General features: G+C 41.8%; 2 protein-coding genes across 5 annotated transcripts in view; one reads left to right on the top strand and one right to left on the bottom strand.

The window, feature by feature from the left end:
- Positions 1-6,663, bottom strand: part of LOC108920057 (collagen alpha-2(IV) chain-like) — a 42,605-nt gene extending 35,942 nt beyond the window's left edge. For 2 of the 4 annotated variants that reach the window (XM_018728522.2, XM_018728525.2), the window contains exons 1-3: positions 3,608-3,779; positions 3,061-3,167; positions 2,899-2,953 (exon numbers count right to left, since the gene is read on the bottom strand). In XM_018728522.2, coding sequence (XP_018584038.2) covers positions 2,899-2,953; positions 3,061-3,098 — 93 coding nt within the window. In that variant the 5' untranslated portion in view covers positions 3,099-3,167; positions 3,608-3,779. Of the gene's footprint in view, positions 1-2,898; positions 2,954-3,060; positions 3,168-3,607; positions 3,780-6,645 lie in introns of those variants that run through there. The other 2 variants (XM_018728524.2, XM_018728523.2) reach the window with 2 other exon arrangements.
- Positions 3,858-18,139, top strand: part of LOC108920008 (collagen alpha-1(IV) chain-like) — a 35,293-nt gene continuing 21,011 nt past the window's right edge. The window contains exons 1-3 of the mRNA XM_029257747.1: positions 3,858-4,089; positions 15,451-15,507; positions 17,521-17,610. Of these exons, the coding sequence (XP_029113580.1) occupies positions 4,021-4,089; positions 15,451-15,507; positions 17,521-17,610 (216 nt within the window). The 5' untranslated portion in view covers positions 3,858-4,020. The remainder of the gene's footprint in view (positions 4,090-15,450; positions 15,508-17,520; positions 17,611-18,139) is intronic.

Raw genomic sequence — 18,139 nt, 5'->3', positions numbered from 1 at the left:
AAACACATCATGACTAACAAAATTTTGCGAGACATCCAGACTATCATCACATATTGGAACTATCAATGTGACTGTTTCACGAGACTTGTACATTTATATTTCCAAATACAGTATGTCAGGTAATTACAGAGTTCTGCCCCGCTGGGTGTACCTCTGCTCTTATAGTGATCATCACAACATTCTTCACATGCACAAACTCCTGTATCTGGGTGTTGATTCAATTACACACTTAAATTTCAACATGTACAGCACAACATGGCCTGTCAGACAATACAAGACAAAGCAAAAATCTGTGCCAGATAGGCTAGGGGTCATGCTTTTCCTGTATTCCTTTAGAACTATGAGTGAACATCAAGGATGTATATGTGGAGGTTATTAGAGTGGATCATTCAATCACATATCACTCTCCAAACCGCTTGTCCCATATGGGGTCATGGGGAGCCAGAGCCTAACCCAGCAACTCAGGGCATAAGGCTGGAGGGGACACACCCAGGACGGGACGCCAGTCCATCGCAAGGCACCACAAGCAGGGCTTGAACCCCAGACCCACCAGAGAGCAGGACCCGGTCCAACCCACTGTGCCACCGCACCCCCCAATCACATATCAGCTAATGATATTATACAAGATAATTCACAAATAAAATTAAAATAGTAAAAATGAACTGTAATTCCTAACAAACTAACATCTGAATGAAGAAAATACCAATGTCTAATATCTGTAGTATTGGAGAGTCTCTGGTGTTTAATCTACAATTGCGTTAAACAAATTGTTCTTTTAATTCAAGAAAGGAAATGTAGCATTTGTTTAAGAACCGTTTAATTAAAATGTACAAAGAAGGAAAAATAAGTATAATTTACAATTTAATTTGATTTTTTTTGTGTTAAATAACAATAACAGCTGTGTGAATGTTTGGCATCTTTTCAGTTCTCTTACTGAAAACAATACCTGCATGGGATATGTAATGCCTGAAACTGAATTCAGCAGCAAAGAGGCTAGCACACCTGAACCAGCCAAAATGAGGAAAAGGTGGGAATTGGAAAGGGGACAGGAAATAATCCATCTGCCAAACAGCAGAGAATAATCACTAAGGTAATATGTGCCCTTGCATCAGTTTGCTAAAAATAAGCACAGTTTCCCTAGCTTCACCATATTTACTTTTCTCTAGCTTCACCATATTTGGAAAAAAAAATCCTTGGTTACCATTTCCACTGCATGTTTAAATTTATACTCTGATTTCCAATGCAGAACACACACACATTTCTGAACCGCTTGTCCCATACAGGGTCACGGGGAACCGGAGCCTACCCAGTAACACAGGGCATAGGGCCGGAGGGGGAGGGGACACACCCAGGACAGGACGCCAGTCTGTCGCAAGGCACCCCAAGTGGGACTCAAACCCCAGACCCCCTGGAGAGCAGGACCTGGTCCAACCCACTGCACCACCACGCCCCCCTCAATGCAGAACATCTTGGTGGAAAAGATAACAAACATCTAGAATCTAGATCTTCCATGGTCTTGCAAAATTCTTGGAACAGTTAGTTGTTAATTGGGCAACTGGTAGAGTAGTGGTTAGAGCCGCTGCTTTTACATCTGCAGGTTCAAATCCAACGTCCAGGTGTAGTACCCTTGAGCAATTTACTTACCTTAAATTGCTCCAGTGAAATTACCCTGCTGTACAAATGGGTTAATAATTGTAAGTCACTAGAAAAAGCATCAATTAAATGAATACATGTAATTGAGCAACTCACCTTCTGCACTTTACACACTTGTACAGAGCACCATACGGGAACTTTCGTTCAGTGTGTTTTGTCTTTAACAATTTTTAGAAAGTGTTGTTTTTTTCATATAGAAGGCTGATGATAGGAGGTTACTAATCTGTGACCAAAACACATTTTTCAAAAACATGGCCTTGGAGATGCCTCTGCTTGCCCGGTACAGAGCAGAACGCAATGATATCACAAGCTATTCATCAAGAAAGACTAAAATTTCACGTAGTTCCAGGAGCTCTCTTCTCAGCCATTTCCTGTCCTTGGTCAACTGCTCAGATTTAACTAATTAAATATTGAACAACATAGAGTATGCTCATAAAATAAGGGTACAGGAAGCCAGCCTATGGTAAGAACATGTGTTGAGAACACAGAAAGTCATTCTGTATCTTCAAAAGCTGTTTTTTTCCTCTGCTCCCCTTTTCAGACAACCTCCCATGAATGGAAGCAAGGGCCACATGTACTGTTATGCAATGTTTTTCTGTAATATGACAATAGCAATATAACCTATGCCTAATGTCTTCAGTGGCTTAGTCCCCATCCAGTGCAAAGGGGCAAAGCAGAGATACCTTCATTCTCGTATCACTCATTTCTGAGGATTATCCACTATAAGCACCGTGACAAAATGCTAGGGATAACAATGAGGAGTTCTGTCCCTATCACCTGCTTTCTGGTCTCAGTCATCAGCTCACCGGTCATCACAACTCTAAGCTGACCTCCTGCGAGCGTTTTCAACCACTGATGTACACACTCACTTTTCTTACACATCGCTTTCCAAAAAAGATGAAAAAAAATCCTGCAACAAAACCAAACTAACAAAGGAAACCTTTTAATTTGGTGTATTAAATAAACAGACATCCCATCAAAATGTTCCCAGCGCTTGGCTCCGTGCGTAAGCACCTGATGCAGTGAAGTCCAGCACCACTTTTAAATACAACTCTGCTGAGACATGACACAGCAGGGGTAGAACAGAGTACTGTTTGTTTTCTCTCTCTCTAAATAAAGAACAATAGTTAATTAGGAAATGGACACGCGTTACATTCGTTAGTGATCCCTAGGAGAAAAGTATAACCTTAGTGAAAACATGGTACTGGGCAAAGAACAAGCACATGATCATGATGATGATCTTACCGCTTCTACTTCAGACGGGGAAAAAGTGACGATGGTCAGAAGTAGAAGCGCAAACCTGGAAGCGAACAAACAGCAATATGAATACACGAACATAGTCTGTTTTGTTGAAAAAAAAGTCGATATTAAAGGCATGATGCAAACGATAGAATACACAGTACTTGCCACAATCGATGCACTTTGGTCCACGGACGCACCTGCATCTTGCGACCCACTGACACGTCGGATGTCAGTTCTTCAGCTGCTCATCGGAGCGGCTCCCACGCGGTGACCTGCGGCACGATTATTCACACTCATCACTCATCACGTTCACACAGCATCACCGCGCATCACCGGCAGCATCGCGGCGGCGGGTGAACGCGTCGGAATCGGCCCGAAGCAAGAATATGCTCAGGTAACACGGAACTGAAATGATCCACAAATGATTAATGTTCAGCCCTAAGCCGCTGACAGCTGAGGTCGGAAGAGAAGACGTTTCACGTGGATCTGAAGGCACGTTTTACGCAGTTTCCAAGCGAGAAGTGGTAACTTACATGCCGTGCAGAATCATTCACATTAAAAGCTGTTTTTTTTTTTTCTTTTACACACGAGCTGGGAAAAAACAACTTATTAGTGTAAATCGAAATAAAGGCAGAGAGAGCCCTAGGAAGGAAATTAGGCAACAGCAAGCGGTGCACCTGCCCCCAGGTATTCACAACGGAACTTGTCTCACTTGGGTTGGGTGAGAGAAACAGGCTTCGCGCTACGAGAAGAACACGAACCGAAGGAAGGAGAGCAGACGGCAGAGCCCAGAGAGACTCGGAGGAGGACGCTGTTGCCTTTGAGCTGTAAGCGGAGCGGAGCGGAGGTGCTCTGGGCACGAGCTGCTCTCGGGCTCGGGTGCGAGCGCGAGCCGGGCGCAGGGGGCGGGGGGCTGAGGTGGGGTGGGGTAGGGTGGGGGGTCGGGGGGCAGTAGTGCCGCCGACAGTCACAGTGAGCGAGCGTGTGGAAGCCGCAGACTCGCACTCCAGCCTTTTTACTGCGAAATTTACTGCTGTTAATGGAGTGAACGCGGAGAGACGGTCCACAGCGAGTCCTGCTGGAGGTTCGGAACATCTTTAAGAAGACTTTGTCGCGTCAGTCACTATGTTCTCCTCCTGCCTTCTTCTTCTTCTTCTTGTCCTGGTCCTCCTCACAGGGCAGACGCGCGCGAAGGTAACTCGCTCCTCGGTTCCGAAAGCTGCTCGGCGTAACATCATCATCATCATCATCACGTACACTTTCTCGTCTCAGTCACTTTCACAACAACAACAGTACATGATAATTCGAGGCTTTTTACATTTAGTAATTTACATTCGAGGCTCACGTTTTTCCAGAATCATGCCAGCCAGGCTGACAAGCGCTTGTTGAAGCAGCTCTGCGAGAGACACACACACAGGGCGGACAAAGGACTTCAATGGAAGAGTTAAAGCAAAGCTGTCGTTTTTCTCAAGACTTTTCCACGGATTCCTTTCGCAACTCTCAGTTTGGGGGGATTCCTACGTGATGTGTGATGTTCTCTATCATCATGAACTGCTTGTAATTTTTGTTAGACTAGACGCGGGTAAACGATACAGTGATTTATGGGTGGTGTGTGTCGAATCATGTATGTTATGCACGAGATTTCTTTCTCTGTCAGATGGATTTTCGCTCTGTGCTTTTATTTCAAATATCCTATTACTTAATGAAAACTCCTTTAAATGTGTTTCTCAGGCGAAATTCTCTCAGAAGAGAGGGAAAGAGAGACTCGAGTCTGTTTGTAGTGAAGAAACCGAGATTGCCGTGCCGTGCCGTGCTGTGCCCCTGTTCCACACTGTGCCAGAGAAGCCTTGTCCTTCAGCCTGTTTCCCATCAAAATGCTGGCCTCTTCCCTCTTCCAGCCTCCCACGCTTCTCCGCGGCCTCCTCAGTTCACATTGAAATTTGAGGGAGCGCATGCATTCTGCACTTGTGCAGGGAAGCAGTTTGTATAAAGTGTTGTATTGGGGAAACTACCTCCTGTTTGTGCTGGAAACTCAAGTTATAAACAATGCGGAGCGGTTTGCTTATGAATATCCAAGTCAATAATTTTGAGTATTGTGGCACACTGCGCTCTGGGTTCAGATGGGGCGAAGAAGGGCGCACAGGCAGCGTTCATGACGAAGGTTTATCGGAACACCGACACACAGGGAAATAACGCTCTTGGTCCAAGGACCCCTTTTCCTCAAGGACCTGCACCTCAAGCCAGCCTGCATTGCACCCCCAGGCTTTTTCTCTTTTCCACTGGCAAACACAATCACCCTTTTATATTCCCCGTAAATCCACCCAGTGGTTGAACACTTTATTCCAGTTTTCCCACAATACAACTATTTACAATAGACCCATTTTCCTGCCCAAACTCACAGTGTGGATTTGCTAAACATTTTTTTCAACAAACATTGAGCAGTGTTCCAGTTGATGAGTACAGGTAGTCCCCGACTTAGATTGGGATTACATTCCGCGAAACTTCTTACCCGTTGGGGTATTGTCCCTATGGGTCGTGACAATTGCACCACCGTAAAGTCTAAAAATTGGAAGTTGAACCATCATAAGGCGAGGAGCATCTGTATTTCCCTCTCTTTTTGCTTTATGCTTTTGTTTTATATTGACGATGAAATGAATATGACTGATATCATAAAAATGTTCCAGCCTCACCTGGGATCAGGTTGTTGGCAAGACCGACTCTAAAGTTGTGTCCAGGCCTTCTGCATCACTCTGCTGTCAAACTGCACATCTGATGCTAATTAGTAGACATATGCTTCTAAATAGATAATAGAACATTTTTAATTACTTGAACTATGAAATAACAAAATTATAATGACAAAGGCAGCTACACAGGTTTGTCTTTAAGATGAATACCACACACACACACACACTTTCAGAGCCGCTTGTCCTATACGGGGTCACCGGAGCCTACCCGGCAACACAGGGCATAAGGCCGGAGGGGGAGGGGACACACCCAGGACGGGACGCCAGTCCATCGCAAGGTACCCCAAGCGGGACTCGAACCCCAGACCCACCGGACAGCAGGACTGTGGTCCAACCCACTGCGCCACCGCACCCCCTGTCTAAGATGAATACCATTTACCCCTTATGTCAGCTATATGATGTGTGACATTCATGACAGGGTCTAAAGTAACATGAGACAGTTAACAGTGATTGAAAGAGTCCTGAAGAAGAGCAGCCTCAGAATTTGTCCTATAACTGAATCAGCACCTCTGTCCTAGGACTTTTAGATGGTGTGAATTTACTGGAGGGCTGTCATTTAGAAATCAGTTGTGTCTAAGGTAAATATACAAAAGGACGTTAAAAGGAAGTGTAGGATTTCTGCAGAGAATTCTTGCTGTTTGTGGCCTGCTAGATTTAAAACAGGATCTACCCATTCTTTCACTGCTTCCTGTGACAGCAGTGTCTGCAGCCTCTGCTTAGGCAGCGAGACCATTAATGGAAGGCTCTTATAAGAACATAGCACATGCAGTTTGTAAGCAGCTTCATTAAACTATATGACTAAAGATATATAATCGCTTATCTCCAAATGTTTAGACGTTGTGGTGACTGTGTTAAGAATCCTTTTTCCATAAAATAATAGTGATATGTGCTGATGTCTACTGCTGATTGTGTTACTGTGTACTATAAGGAGTCACTAATCAATGATCTGGCACCTGCCACTCTCTGCTTGGCTCAGTTTTTAATATGAAATAAATTGTAGACTTACATTGTTGAAGGCCAGAGAGCTGCATTCCGGCAGCTCCAGGGAGAAGCCAGAACCCTACTCAGTTGCCCCTCTCAGAGCTGGAAAAGAGAACTGCCAATGGAATGCTATGGAATCCTTATAAATCACATTATTTTAAGGCAAAACATAATGCTGGAATTTCTGTTTCAGTGTTTTCTACCTGATGTATAGATACAAATGCTGAGTTAGATGTTATTAGCAAAATTTTATATTTGTAAAATCAGCTGAATTATTATATAATTATAGTTATTACTTTAAGAAAGTCCTTACTGTGCTTAGCAATCATTGCACATATTCTTTAGATTTTACATTTATTCATTTAACTGACAATTTTCTCCAAAGCAACTTGCAATATTAAGCTACTTACAATTATTTACCCATTTATACAGTACTTTAGGATAAGTAACTTACTCAAGGGTATAACAGCAGGAGGCAGGACTTGAACCTGTAGCCTTCACGTCCAAAACCAGCAGCTTTATACACTGTTCTATCAGCTCATTTTTAAATGTTTTTAACAACGTTGCAATATCCGTGAAACTGTTGCAAAGGTAGTTATGATGTGAACATTCCAGGTATAATAATTTGTGGATTGTCCTCAGCAGGGTTTTGGTATCACTTCTATTGGAGTTTCTGTATCAAGCGAGAGTTTTTACATGGTGGGGGTAGTAGCTCCACACCCAACCCTCCTCTTTTAAAATCTGGGATTGGGAGCATCGTTGGGCTGTACCCTGCCTGGGATGACAGGCAAAACTAATGCAGCAGGCTTTTGGAAGATTTGGATAGCTTTTCTGCATTTAAGAATGTCAGTGTGTTTCTGTACAGAGTGGGGTCAGAGAAATGGGTTACAGAAGTTTTCAGATGCTGGCAGGTACACACACACACACACACACACACACACATTGGCTGAAGCTGCTTTTCTCGAGCGGGGTCACGGTGAGCTGGTGCCTAACCCGGCAACAGAGGGCATAAGGGGACACACCCAGGACGGGATGCCAGTCCATCGCAAGGCACCCCAAACAGGACTTAAACCCCAGACCCAGCAGAGAGCAAGACTCAGCCAAGCCCGCTGCGCCACCACACCTCCCCTGCTAGCAGCTAGTAAATGATAAAGTAAACAGTAAATGACATCATAATGACAAGGGTTGTGGGCGAGTGGGGGGTGGGGCACTCAGAAGAGGGCAGTGAGACATCTGTTTTCCTGTTCAATTCTTTACCCCTGACTCCAGAGTCAGGGATTTGCAGGTGGCTGACTATATATTACACTGGGGAGGTATTCTTGAAAAACTCAGATTATTTCTTTCCACAGTGCTGTGTGTATTGTGCCTTTAGGTGGATACACTTTTTTCAAAAGAATGTTAATGGATATTAGGATAAAGTGTAATTATTTCTATTAAAAATTTACAAGATTGATTATGTACAATATGTCCAATAAGTTTAAGAAAAAAATGTTTTTGGTTTTTTTGAAGAATTTTTTTTGCCTAGTACCAGTTAGACACTGCTTGGGAAAGCAGGCCTATATAGACACTCCAGTAATGCAGTAGTTATGCGGTGTCACTTATTTCTGCCGTCAACAGCGAGAGCTCAGTTGCAACAGAAAATAGCTTTACACAGGGCTGTTTTAGAGCAAAAGTACCATTCAAAATTTGAGTACACTTGGGCAATACTGGTATGGGAGGAACTGGACAGTAGAGAGAATGCTGAGTAATGCGCAAGCGTCCTACATATTTGGAAATTGCTGCAGAAAAACTTTTTGAATCTTAATATGCAGTTATTTAACCAGCATTGTCTTTGAGGAACACTGGAATCAAGGATATATTTAAACTCTGTCTTTCTTTCTTACTATCATAAAACCACTTTAAATAAACAATATCTTTGTGAATATAGGCATATTAAATCTTAAATTAGACTCTGATTTTGAGCATATGGATGATTTACATAATGTAATCACAAAACATTCATTACTTTTAAGTTAACTGAGTGATTATTGCTTAGATACCAGGAGTGCTTAAGTCATTTCTGTCCTCCTTTTCAGAAAATGACCAAGAACAACTCTTGAGAACAGGTAATAGAGTTAATTCAGGTAACAAGTTGTATTTGGTGTAAGCTTCTGAGAATGTGGTTTTCATTCTTGCAGATATTCCTTTCTCACTCCATCAGCAATAGGGTCAGTCTCAGGAACCAATGATAAATGATGTCTGTGGACTTCTTATTACAATTTTCTCACCTGGGTTGCTTTAAAGTTCATGAGAATGACCAAGCAGTCCTCCCAGTAATGTCAAAGTTAAGCACCTATGTGCAATTGCTTCCAGAATTTAGATTTTTAAAATCAATCTGAATGTGTAAGTAATTTCGTACATCAATGTCTCTATAAACCAAGTTTCCAAGTTTTTTCCTTAGTCTCAACTCAGTGGATATCTTAATTTTATAGTGTAAATTCAGTTAGATTACTTATCTATGGAATATGAAAGTTGCCTGTTTTCCTGACAGTCAGACAAATGTGACTCAGATCCCTAAGTATTTGTACCTTGTACAATTAGGTATCCAGGTGGATTAATTAAGATTTTTAAATTAAATTTGTCCCATAAATTTTATTGGGCAGGAATTGTTAGTTGAACACATAGCAGTTTTAGAATCAGCAGACAAAATTTGTTCTTTTGATAATACATTCTAATAAGTGCTGCTGACATGATTCCTCTGAGTACTGTGCTGAACGGCGCACAGCAGCTAGAACTGGTGGGCAGATGTGGCTTTGCAGATCTTCTGCAGGGGTGAAATGAAGTGGAAATCAGGCAAAGGGTATTAGTTAGACATGATCCCCTCCGTCAGCTCCAGTCTACATCACGTTTGTTTTAAACCTTCATATTCCCTCACCCTCACTTGATCTGTTTCAACAGATCATTCTGGACTTCCCGTGATATAATGCTTTTGTTGGCACAAGGAAGCCTTTTGTGCTTTGGAAAGTTTAAATGTATATAATTTAACTCTTTCTTCCTCCAGCATAATGGACATCATATCGCAGAGGTCGGAATGTTTGGTCCAGAAGGGCAGGGGCAGCAATTCAAATTTGTTTTACAAAAGATGAAAGAAGACCAACTGTCATTAAGCTTAATTTCACTGCTGTCATGATCATTTGCGATAATTGGGCTGACTCACTCACTCACTTACTGGACATTTTAATTGGTTTATACCATTTTAGGAACAGAGTTACAGACTCGGGGGGGGGGGGGGGGTGCAGTGGCGCACCGCTCTTGGCTGAATCCCGTTCTCTGGTGGGTCTGGGGTTTGAATCCTGCTTGGGGTGCCTTGTGACAGACTGCCATCTCGTCCTGGGTGTGTCCCCTCCCCCTCCAGCCTTATGCCCTGTGTTGCCAGGTTAGGCTCTGGCTCACTGCAACCTTGCTCGGGACAAGCAGTTATAGACAGCGTGTGTGTGTGTGTGAGTTGCTGACTCGCTAGCCTGGGTTGTATCAAAGATTTTTCAGCATCATTTAAGTTATGAAACTGCTGCGACAATACCACATCATTCATGAAGTTTTTGAGGTTAATAAATATAAAATACATCATTCATTGGTAAATAAATCACAGGTCCAGATTGTGTGTCTACACTAAGGTTAACTTTGGTATTCACTGGTCTCAGTCCTTAGCACTGGATTAGTCCCCAGTTTCCAGAAGCAGTAGAAACTTTCAGACAGGAGTAAGATGGTTCAGAAAGCATCAGGGAAATCCCAGTACTATGGACAGGACACCATAGTAAGTCAGTATTTCCTGTAGTAATTGTTTCCAGCATGGTATAAAATGAGTGGAAAATGTCTTTATCATTTGTTGTGCTGTTAAATGGGAGGGTCAAGGCAGTTGTCGTTTTCAATATATTCATATTTATAGCATGCTAGAGCTTGCTCTGTGGCTACCAGTTTCTCTAGATTTCACAACAGTTTGGGGGGGGCGGGGGGCAGCTAGAGAACAATATATTGGAATTCGGATTCTTCTGATCCACCCACCAAAAGGTTGCTTTTAAGATGTGAATTTCTGTTATACATGCTGCATATTTATATACTCTATTAAAGTTTAGTACAAAACATGTCCTACTCACTTGAACCAGATGTTCCTGTGAAGCAAACACTTACTACATTTTCATCTGTGGATGACAGAAAGTACAGAGTATGACAACAGCAGGTCAGCATTTCTTTGTTCTGAGAAACTAGCTGTAGCTTAACTGGGTAACAAAATGGAAAAGTGGTGTTTCTCATCTAATCCCACTCATTGTGGCTACATCACTAAGTGTGTTCCCTGGTCAGCTGGTGTGTACATTTCTTTATGTTTGCATTATTCATTTAGCAGACGCTTTTGTCCAAAGTGACGTACATCTCAGCAAAAATACAATTTATGCATTACATTAAGAGAAAGAGACATGGCTGCAGACATGTGACACTTTAGTAAACCTAGTTTGTTAAAAATAATGCCTCTCTATGGACACCGTTTCATTGCCCACATCCACAGTGGCATTGCATCTTCCTCTTCCATCTACTCTTTGTTTTCATCATGCCACCTTTACATTTTAGCTGATGCCTTTCTCCAAATAGGATTGCAATTTATGTACCCATTTATAGAGCTGGGTAATTGTACTAGAGCAATTTAAGTACATTGCTCAAGGGCACTACAGCCAAAGATCAAACCTGCAACCTTCGGATCCAAAAGCAGTTGTGCTAACCACTACGCTACCAGATATGGTTTGTGTATTATGGTTTGGCTCTAACATGAAGGTCGTTCATTAGCTGTTTTTCACTGCTAAATCCCAATTTCACTGGGGTTTCAGGCAAAGACCCTGGGATCTGGAATTGTGAGGGCTTTACCTTTTGTTCTGACAGTACAAGCGTTTAAATGATAGTGTTTCTCCTTGACCGAGTGAATAGTGTCATCTTGCCCCAGCAGCTGCAAAGGGAGATACAGCTGCCCTGTCCAATGACTAGTCAGTTATTTTGTTTGAGGCTAATAAGTGACTGTTTGGGTTGATCCCTCTTATCTTCATGAAACTTAAAAAGTTTTGTCTCTGTTGGGCTTCAGCCATAATGCCCTTAAGATAGTAATATGTGCACATCCTGTGAGGAAATGAATGAAAAGGAAACACTAAGATAATATTACTATATACTAGAAAGCATAAAGTAATAGTAAATATACATACACACACACACACGCACACACACACACTGGCTGAAGCTGCTTGTCCCAAGCAGAGTCGCAGCAAGCTGGAGCCTAACCTGGCAACACAGGGTGCAAGGCTGGAAGGGGAGCGGCCACACCCAGGATGGGATGCCAGTCCATCGCAAGGCACCCCAAGCAGGACTCGAACCCCAGAACCACCAGAGAGCAGGAACCGGCCAAACCCACCGCACCCCCAATAGCAAATATGTGGGCACAAATTTATTTTCGTTTTTTTTTCTTATGCAGTAGATTTCACCTGCGTTAATTGGTGATTTATGTTGATGTATATTATATGAATTTATGTGTGGTGTAATCCAGTTAACACTGGATGGGAAATATAGGCTTAATATAAGGACATGGAGTCCAGTTGAAAAATTAAAGACAAAAGGAAATATCTCACACCAGTAAAATGATATCGAAAGAGGGAGGAAGGCCCTTGTCAGTGCGCAGTGATATGACTTTTTCCTAAAGGCACAGAGCAGAGCTGTCCTCCATGGGTAGAAATACCAGCAAAGGGAAAAGAAGCAAGATAATCGGTGAAAGAAAAATACAAGCAAAATTCTTCTCTCAAAGAAGCAACGATATGTACAAGAAAAATGAGAGTGGCCCAGTCTAAGGGTTTTAAACAGTTCTGTGAACAGGAAGTGTCCTTTCAGATGCTCTTATGAACTAGTCACTTTATATGTTGCGCTTTATATGAGGCTTATTTAACAACTAAACCAAGTATTTAAAGAGGTTTGGGTTATCGATGAAGCCCTGTGCTGTAACGTCTGCTCCGTCTAACTATTCTCAAGCACACTCACACTGACAGCTCTCCTCAAGTTGTGAAGTCTGTCCTTAGGAAATTCACCACTTATGTATCCTGCTTTCTCTTCCAAAAAGGTAATAAGCTACCATATTTCAATGAAGTCTGTGATCCCCAAGAAACACACACACACATACACACACACACACACACTGGCTGAAGCTGCTTTTCCAGTATGGGATCGTGGCAAGCTGGAGCCTATCCTGGCAACACAGGGCATAGGGCTGGAGGGAGAGGGGACATACCCAGGACAGCACCCCAAGCGGGACTCAAACCGCAGGCCCACCAGAGAGCAGAACCCAGCCAAGCCCATTGCGCCACTGCACCCCTTTTCCCCAAGAAACATTAAGTAATAATTACACAATGTCATTATTGTTCATAGAAGGGCCTAAACATGTTCAACATGCTGGCTTGACTCCTGTGAGGAGATGGGAAACATCATAGGCGTACGTACTGTATATTGTGTCATACACGTCAAAGTCCACCTGTATAAAACAGTGCCAATCTAAACAAAAATTGATACATGATTCGGTAATACATCATCTGCTTAAGGGAGAGAGACTGAAGTTGGCAAGCCAAGCACTGGAATTAAAGAGGCAGCTGCCAGGTCCTTGCAGTGTTTGAAGGCTGCAAAATCAAATGCACAGAGTGAGACCGTTGCCGTGGTGATGTCATCGTAGCTATGGAGTTTATCCAGACATTCTGTGCGGAACTAACCTAAGGCACAGACGGGCACAAAGAACATGCAGAACACATCTGCTGTGGCACGACTACAACAATGTTCTTCACGTGAAATATGAGGATTCGGAGGTTTGCTGGATGTATTCAGATTGAACTGTTCTTTATGGTTCACACGTATTTTAACAACCCAAAGGAAATGTGATAGTGGACTGTAGTGCTTCATAGTAAAACCTGAGTTTATGTCCTGTTAACACTCTGGAATTTTATAGCCTTGGCAAACAGTGTGGTTATACAGGTATGATATGCAGGACTACAGTTTGCAGGTGATTTTAAATAAAGTAAAAGACTTTAAGGATACTTTTTAACTGCTAAGAAAAACAGGAATGGGAAGTGTTTTACGCCTACGTTGGCAGATGCTGAGACAATTTCTTCCAACCGCTCTGGGGCAAACTGCAGTGTAAAAAATCCAGCAGAGTATGAGGGGCACTGTGTCCTTGATGCAGTTCAAAAAACCTCTGGAGAATAAGTTTGTCTTAAGTCCCACGGCTATTTTGGACTGATGAGCAACAGGAAGGCACTTCTTTTTCAAGGCAAGACTAGAGATGGTAAACTCTGGAACTCTCTTCGATTTAAGTGAACAAATGAATGTGCCCTTTAGCAGTTTTCTTTGGCCATAATTTAAAAGACATAAAATATTTGCTTCTTATAACTCTTCCTTTTTTTTTGAATTTATACATTTTATATGTTGGCTTGGTGAGTACAAATAAAAGAAAAACGGTTAAATTACATGTATGTGGGGCAAACGTGGTTTTCCGTAACTATATTTCTCAACACCATAACAGTTAAATTTGAAATTTTTTGATGGTTGATCATGGACAGCTGTGACTGTTGTATTAAACAAAGAATTTTGTGCAATCCTGTGCTATGGGAAACAGTAAGATTTACAATTTTTCTTACATCAAAACTACAAAAAACCCATGAGATTTGAGTTCAGCATCGAAATCAGCAGTATTACTATTAGAGACAAAGCTTAGAGGCTATTACTTTGCACTGATACTGTGTTCATGTGATGTTAATCAGGCGTATCCACACCTTTCTGGAGTGAAGAAAAGTTGATGATGTGTATTTACGAGTACAAAAACACAGCTGTGTCTTTTCCTATAGTAAGGGGTAAGTGAATAATGGTGTGGTTAGAGTAGTTGCCTTGCAATTGAAAGTCTTGGGTTTAAAACCCACTTCCTGCTTTAATACTCTTCAGGAAGGTACTAGAAAGGACTGATCCATCAAAAAAGTACCCCGCTGTATAAGTGGGTAAATCAGTGCAAGTCACAGAGGTTACAACATACAGTTTGTTGCTTTGGGGAAAGGCATTGGCCAGACGAATTAATAATAAATAATGTGAATTTACTAAAATTACTGAGAACCCCTGCATGAGTCACAGAGTCTGTGAGAATATCCCTGGTTTTCCCAGCCCAGTGCAGAATGTTCACACTGCTCCAGTTAGCCCACGAGGGGGAAGTGGGTCTGTGCACCGGTCTGAAATGCATCCCCAATCGTGCAGATGTGTTCAGGCTTTGGCCGGATGCCCCCGCCATGAGCGGTTGCAGCTGGCTATTCCATGTACCTCTGTTCCCAGGCTCCGCCATTATCGGGGGGTTTATTTTTTTTAGGCTGGTGGGGAGGGGAAAGTGTTAGAAACTCAGGCCAGTTGTTCTTGGGTATTGTAAGCTTTCACATTTAGTCATGAAATCAGTTTGCCCATAAATCAGAGGAAGATAAAGTAAGAGATAAAACAGAGATATTAAATGCTAAATCGTGTTACTGCAGTCTTCATGTTTTGAAGTTTGAGTAGAAAATGATTTTGAATAATTATTTGCAATATTGTAAGTTCATATTATTTTTATGGTGTTGTTTTTACAGTTATTCGTGTCACTGTGTCTGTACATGTTAATGAGAGGAGTGCTGCTATCTATGACTCCACAGTACATGGATTGTGTTTCTAGCTGTGAATGCCACTCATCCTGCCCTTGAATGATGCAGTTCTATCTGCTGTGTGTTAGTGTGATGAGCAGTCTTTGTGACAAGCTACCTTCTTTCTTCAGGGATGCTCAGGATCAGCATGTGGGAAATGTGACTGCAATGGTGTAAAAGGAGAGAAGGTAAGGATAGCACATATCTACCATTAACCAGAAGTGCACGTCTGTGATGCTAACAATGATCAAGGAACAGTATTTCATTTCCCATCCATCCATCCATCCATCCATCCATCCATCCATCCATCCATCCATCCATCTTCAGTAACTGCTCGTTCTGATCAGGGTCATGGAGGCCTAAAGTCTATCCCAGAATCACTGGGCGCAAGGCTGAGGCAGGGTACACCCTGGATGGGGTGGTCATTTCTACTTCCAAGAACTATATTGTTATAAACCTGAAATTAGCACAGGTGGTGGTTAGTAGTTGGTGTCCTGTAAATTTTCCATTTTGTATACTTCTTTTGCAAGCAGGAAAATTGTCCAAACAATCCTGTTACCCATGCATAAGTCAGGAACTTGACTTAATCTTGGCGCTAGGGTCCCCATTATTCTTCCTTGACAAATAGATTACATCCCATGGTGACATAATATGTATTTCTTTCAATTTAGTGTCCATGTTCTGACTTGTAGTCACACAAAGTATGCTCATGCCAAAAGGTCTTTTCTCTAAAAAAACACCCTAGCTTAAATTTCTACACTTATTTTTTACATTTCGTTAGCCTTACTCTGATATTCTAAAAGGCCAGTTAAGTTCCTGCTGATACCATGACAACTTAAATTTATTTGAGACATACTTGATGCTTTCAGACATTCATGTCAGTATGTATTTTTGTTAGCTCAGAGAGACTAAATTCAGATGTCTCATATACTGCCTGTGTTCGCCACCATAAAGTCACCCTGTTCTTTCCATGCTGGTGGCTTGGTTCCCATGATTCTGGTATTCCTTTTGCAGTTTGTTTGTATTCTTGCAATTGAGAAAACATGTCTGTGTCTGTGCCTGGGTGAGTATTCAGGAGTGCAGTGATGAAGAACTCACAGAACAAGAAGCTTTCCCGAAGTTACTGGTGCAACCGCCCCTGGCTGCCAAAGAAAATAATTCAACGAGTTTGGCAAGCCGAAGCAATCAGAACAGAGGTCCACCTGAACAGTAGCTCAACTTGACCCCACTTCTATAGATAAACCCAAAGTTCTGTGATTATTCTTTCATTTTAAAGAATTTTCATGTGATAATCTGAAAGTGTAATGTATTAAATATACATAATCTAAAAATATATATTCCTCAAATACAATACATTTGTCTGGCTGCTAGTAGCAGCGAAATGATTGTAGCAGAATGAATGAAACAATGCCGAAAACACATCATTACTATCTCACTCATTCTGGGAGGGAAGACTAGAGTATGGGTTTGTGGAAATATAAGTTATAGGTGAGAGTTTAACTTTCAAATACAAAGCATGAAATTTCCCCAAATGGGTAGTAGGGATTACATGTGACAAATGCATCATGCTGTTTATTGTTGTACATTTTCCAGCACTATGTACTTGGTTTTTTCTTCTTGGATATTCAGCAGATTTCTTCCCCATAACAAAATATTGGTACCCAAGAAAGGAACCATATTCTTAAAATTTGAAAAGGCTATTATTTGAAAGTCACAGGAACATTAAACAGTTGGAAGAAAATACTGGTATGAGTTGTAGCTTTCTGAATTCTGTCACAGATTACATTTACAGCTTGAATGGTTCTGGATCTCTGTTAGGTTGTCATTTACAGAGCAGTCAAGGCAGTTCTGCATGTTTCTGTCAGAATCAAAGTACTTTGCTGTTTAGACTATAGTGCTGCCCTCATCATGGGCCAATAAACTGCATTTGCTCTTAAGAACATATCTAGTTATATTGCTTCAATTTCTGTCATGCTGGATTTAATGATAGTGTTTTAAGGAGGTCTACATGAAACTGTGATAACTGAGAGACTCAAAAACTGCACTAATACAGAATAAAAGGCAATGCAAACAGATTTTTAAATATTATGTTTCTGCTCCTTTTTATAGTTAGGTACTTACTGTATTTATTTATTTCTGTTAAGCATTTCTATATAAATATACAAAAGACAAATTCAGAGCTGCTCTTGCACATCTCACAGGGTGAGTGGGGTCTACCTGGCCTTCCAGGCACCATTGGCTTTCCTGGGCTGCAAGGACATGAGGGCCCCCTAGGCCCCATGGGTCCCAAGGTGAGTAGCCCTACCAAGAGCTGGGAATGATCCAATGTTTCAGCATGTGATAAAAAAAAGTTACAATAAATATAAAGTAAGCCAGTTGGAAGGTGAGGAGAGGAAAACAAAAAACTTCCAACTGCAAAGAAAGGGAAAAAATAAACCTCTTGGGGTTCAAGAACTATTGGCCGCTTACCCTTCCTGGACATTTTAATGTGGTGACAAGGGAACTGCATGTATATGTCTATTACAAAGAAGACCTAAGCAACTGTCAGGATTCATGTGTAGTCTGTGGAATGTTCATTCATTGTCCAGGGCCACGATTGCCTATCCTGTCAGTTGTTGTATGTAGTCGTTCGCTCCTGGCAACATAGTAAGCTGGTGCTACCGTAGGCCTCAACAAGATTCAAGATCAGGCGAGAGCTAATGTTCTGCATAAGTGGTGGCTACCCTGCCATAACAGGATACTGATAAGAGAAGAGGGAGTATCTAATGCCAACATGATATTATATACAATTACACTTTTCTCTAACAAGCAAGTGTGCAT

This window comes from Scleropages formosus, chromosome 14 (assembly GCF_900964775.1).
Source record: "Scleropages formosus chromosome 14, fSclFor1.1, whole genome shotgun sequence".
In the NCBI taxonomy this organism is placed as follows: Eukaryota; Metazoa; Chordata; class Actinopteri; order Osteoglossiformes; family Osteoglossidae; genus Scleropages; species Scleropages formosus.
The sequence above is the reverse complement of the archived record's forward strand: the minus strand, read 5'-3'. Positions and strand labels throughout refer to the sequence as shown.